General features: G+C 35.0%; 1 protein-coding gene across 1 annotated transcript; it reads right to left on the bottom strand.

Annotated features, from left to right (window-relative positions):
• Positions 1–1,696: 1,696 nt before the first annotated feature.
• LOC110033785 (cytochrome P450 93A2-like) lies at positions 1,697–3,388 on the bottom strand. Its single transcript, XM_020737879.1, has 2 exons — positions 2,432–3,388; positions 1,697–2,335 (listed from the first exon to the last, which is right to left on the bottom strand). The coding sequence occupies exons 1-2, from the start codon at positions 3,386–3,388 to the stop codon at positions 1,697–1,699; spliced, it is 1,596 nt and encodes a 531-aa protein (XP_020593538.1).
• Between the last annotated feature and the right edge of the window lie 1,076 nt (positions 3,389–4,464).

The following is a 4,464-nucleotide window of genomic DNA, read 5'->3' as shown; positions in this document are numbered from 1 at the left end:
TTGAAACCCAGCTTAATATAAACTCAATCTAAACTTCCATATTAGACAGGGGAACTTGTCAGCTTATATAAAAAAATAGTTTTGCAAACCAAATAGATATCATAAATCCTTTAGTTTATTTAATCAAATCTCACAATCAAGTAATGTGTCTATCCTCTGGGATAGGTGCATCATTTGCGGTGTTTTGCATATCATTTAAACTATTGTATAAATGAGATCGATTTGGTCTTGTATTTTCAAAATTAAAACATTATTTCTCTTCAAATTAAAAAAAAACAATTACTTTTCTAAAATCAAGTTTATGTATAAATCAAATTAAATATAAAATTATTCCCAAACAATTTGGCACCCGACAATTCACCAAGATGAAATTAACCACAAGAATACTTTGCTTTGGGATATCTTTTTGAACTGAGGAAAAATTAAATTTTATTTTCTATTTTGGATACAATGTTTTGAGGTTTTTCTCATATATTATCTTGGGTTGAGTATGTTCAAATTCATTTTGGATCACTCTTCTACGGTTCATGTTACAAGTACCGACTTATAAAATATATTCATTTCTATCCTTTTTATTTACATTTGGCCAATTTTGCTCTTGCATTTTTGTGTTATGTTTCTTTGAACAGAGTTCATATAGAAAAAGTAGATTCTTATGAAGCAAATATAGAGAAGGTCTCCACAAAGTAAAATGGCGCGCAAACAGGTTATTCTTCCCCCTTCCAATTATTCAAGCTATTCTTCCTCTTCCAAGTTTTCTCCACCACTTTTTATTATTATTCACATGCTTATAGATGGTTACTCTCCACTTTTGAAGTTCAAAAAAATTCACTTTTTAATCGTAGAATCTAAACATTGAAACCTCCTAGATGTAGTTTATTTGTTGGAGACATATGTATTTCTTATCCTGCTTATCTTTTAAAACACCAAAATTTGAACTTAAAAAAAAATCAATCAATGAAATCCCAATTTCCATATAACTAAATTCTCAAATACACTAAATATAACTTTACTTACACTTCTCTTTGTAAAAGGATGTTATAATTGCCTTTTTATATTCATCTTTTTGAAGGATAGATTTTTATGACTTTACCCGTTTTTAACTACACATAGTTCAGTCATTGTGGGGCACATAAGGATCCCAAAATCCTATTTTCTTCATTGCTCAAAATTTTTTATTTTAATTAACTAATGATTATTACTCATTCCTAAAAAAGGACTCATGCTGTTGTAGCCTGGCATGCATGTATGTGAATTCTTTTTCATTCATTAATAATTTCAACATCCATTAATTCAATAAATTATAGAAAAAATTATATATTAGACATCATCATTGTTAGATGTTTTTCACACTTAAAAATAAAATAAATAAATTCAAACTTATAAATAATAAATATTACAACTACCAATCTCTAACACTCTTTTCATCACCTCTTTCTCATATTTCAGTAGTTTTTTTTTTTTCGAGCACATCAATTTTAAGTGGAGGAATTTATATAAATTTTGAACTCTTTTTTGCCTTACTATTTTCACCCACTGAAAAATAATTTGGACTATTTGTTTTTCACCTAACAAGTATACCACAAATATTTCACTCTTACCAAATCGACCACACATGTTTTACATATCTTACTGAATATTATTCCATTTTGCATGAAAGAGTTGATTTTTCAACCTTGCATGCCACCAAAATATCTTATGATGAAGGTAACAAACTAATGTGACGGGCCACTGGAATGCACACCAAAGGAGTAGCTCTTCGCAATGTCAAACCAGGAGCTTCAGTCATGTCAACCTTCTCTCCACCTCCAGCAACCATCCACTCAAAGCTTTGTATTAGGGAGGCAAGTGCAGAGTACACCACTTGAAGTGCTGCTGTTATTCCAGGGCAACCTCTCCTTCCACTTCCAAATGGTATTAAATGAAAATGTTGCCCCCTAAAATTAATGCCAATATCACCATCATCATCTTTAACTAAAAATCTATCAGGCATAAACTTGAGAGGGTTGGGCCAATGCTTAGCCTCACGACCAATCGCCCAAACATTGATGAATAGCCTAGTTTTAGATGGGATGTTGAAGCCACCAACAATGCATTCTTTGTCAGATTCACGAGGGATTAGAGGGGTTGGTGGGTGGAGACGAAGTGTTTCCATTACGATTGCTTTAAGGTAAGGGAGGTTGGGAATATCATTCTCATCCACTAAACGGTGATTGCCTACAATAGCGTCAAGTTCGGCTCTAGCTTTTTCCATATAAATTGGGTTATTAATGAGTTCAGCCATCGCCCATTGCACCGTTAATGATGTGTTGTCAGTGCCCCCGGTGAAGATATCCTAAAGTTATCGAATGAATGAAATTATGTGAGTTGAATATAAAATAAAATTCATATTTGTATAATACAAAGATAAATTAGCATAAAAAAAACTCACTCGTATGAAAGCTTTAACATTGTTTCTTGTGAGCTTAACCTCTGCTGCTTCATCCTCAGATATATCTATCAATATATCAAGCAAGTCCTTATCTCTGAAATTATCTTCATCCTTTAGACAAGCTCCTTTCCTTTTCTTCCTCTCCTCTTCCTTCTCCTCCATAATTCTCTCCATCAACCTATCAAACCTTTGGTGCAAATCCAGCAACCTCTTGTCAAACCCTTGCAAATCCAAATTTCTGCAAAACCATAAATAATCCGCAACGTTAAACTTTCCTAACAATTCTGTCGTCTCCATCACCAACCGAGTTGCCTCCTCAGCCTCAGCATTTGTTCCCGAGCATCGTCGGCTAACGGCCATGCGGCTAGTCACATTGTTTGTCATCCTCGTCATCTCTGCGCCTAAGTCCACAGACTCACCTTTCTTGGCTTTGATGTGCAACTCCTCAAGAAGTTGTCTAAGCTCATCACTACGAATTGGACGAAATTGCTCAAGTGTTCGAGCGCTGAAGAGCTCCAACATATAGAGTCGCTTCGTGAAGCGCCAAAAGCTGCCGTAAGGAGCGAAGGAGAAGTTTGAGGAGCCGTATGTTAGAATAGAGACCGCCTTGGTGAAGGGTCTGTTGTGAAAGGATGAGTCATGCGTCTTAAGAAACTCGCGAGCAGCTGAAGCGGAGCAAGCAATGATGCAGGGCATGGAGCCAAGGCTGAGGGAGAAGATGGGACCCAAGCGCTGCGAGAGGCCGTGGAAGGACTGATGTGGAAGGGAGGTGAGGAGGTGTAGGTGGCCTATGATTGGTAACCGATGAGGGGATGGTAGGTGACCAAGACGACCGGGCCGGAGGTGGAAGAGCTGGAACAAAAGGAAGAAGAAGAAGATGAGCAGTAAGGGAACAACGAAAGCTAGGAGTTCTGAATGGCTGCCTTCCACCATGCTGCTGCAGTACAAGCCCTGCATGTTATTGTACAACTTAACTAATAGATTATGCTAATTAAATATGCATGCATCCAACCATATCCATATATATAAGGCAATCCTTTTGTCTTTGTTGTTTGGATCTTTTTAATTTTTGAAGCATCATGCATGTAATCTGAAGCCATATTGCATCTGCTTCTTTAATTTGGAGGCATCTTTCAGGAATAATTAATTGGTCTGAGTTTCAGATTCCAAGACTGAATAGTCCATACAAAGAGTTGCCATTTGCATATATACTGGACAGTGCAAATTTAAACAGAGTTTTTATTGCAGTCTTTTCATCCTTTGATCTCTTCAGCTACCTGGAAAGTAGTTTATATGGAAATCACCCTCCAAGCTGCTCTTTAATTATTAACAAAATATAAATTTAAAGATAATCCAATTGATAGTTAAAACTGAAAAATTCGTCACTAAAAGCCAGATTAAGCAGAGTTTTTTTAAGATAAAACCAAAATCTATTTGCAGGACGTTTAGTCATATTCGGCACCAAGTAAATGCTACTAAAAAAAGGAAATTTGGCAAACCTGATTTAACAGCATTTAAAAAAAATGCTTTTAAAAATATTTAAAACTCGTGTTAAGAGTCTTTACAATGCTAACAATTACAGCGATTTAAAATCCTCTGCAATGAAACTTTGCACGAATTTTGTACTATTGATTGTTTTGCTTAATTTTGTTGAATATTTAAGTAGTTGTTATTTAGTAATCATTTTTGATAATGTTATTGGTTTTAAAAAGAAAATTTGATTTTTCAACATTATAAAAGCTCTTCTCATTTCTTAGTGGTTAATACAACAACAACAACAACAACAACAAAGCCTTAAATCCCATTACGTGGGGTCGGCTACATGAATCCTTTTTCTCCATTGCGTCCTATTTAGTGTCATATTTTCATTTAATTCTACTAAATTAAGATCATTTTTTATACAATAAGGCCAAGTTATCCGAGGTCTACCTATGCCTTTCTTAACACAAGTCGAATCTAAAACATCTACTCTCCTAATGGGATCATTAGATGGTTGACGTTTAATGTGACCAAACCATCTAAGACTACTTTCT

This window comes from Phalaenopsis equestris, unplaced genomic scaffold (genome assembly GCF_001263595.1).
Source record: "Phalaenopsis equestris unplaced genomic scaffold, ASM126359v1 Scaffold001289, whole genome shotgun sequence".
Classification (NCBI taxonomy): domain Eukaryota; kingdom Viridiplantae; phylum Streptophyta; class Magnoliopsida; order Asparagales; family Orchidaceae; genus Phalaenopsis; species Phalaenopsis equestris.
Note: the sequence above shows the minus strand (reverse complement) of the source record. Positions and strands in the feature narration are given on the sequence as shown.

Bases quoted from the DNA above. Each gene is read 5' to 3' on its own strand.
- LOC110033785 (XM_020737879.1), bottom strand. From the start codon at position 3,388: ATGCAGGGCTTGTACTGCAGCAGCATGGTGGAAGGCAGCCATTCAGAA. The intron at 2,336-2,431 runs GTGAGTTTTTTT...CGATAACTTTAG, and splicing joins ATGTTAAAGCTTTCATACGA to GATATCTTCACCGGGGGCAC.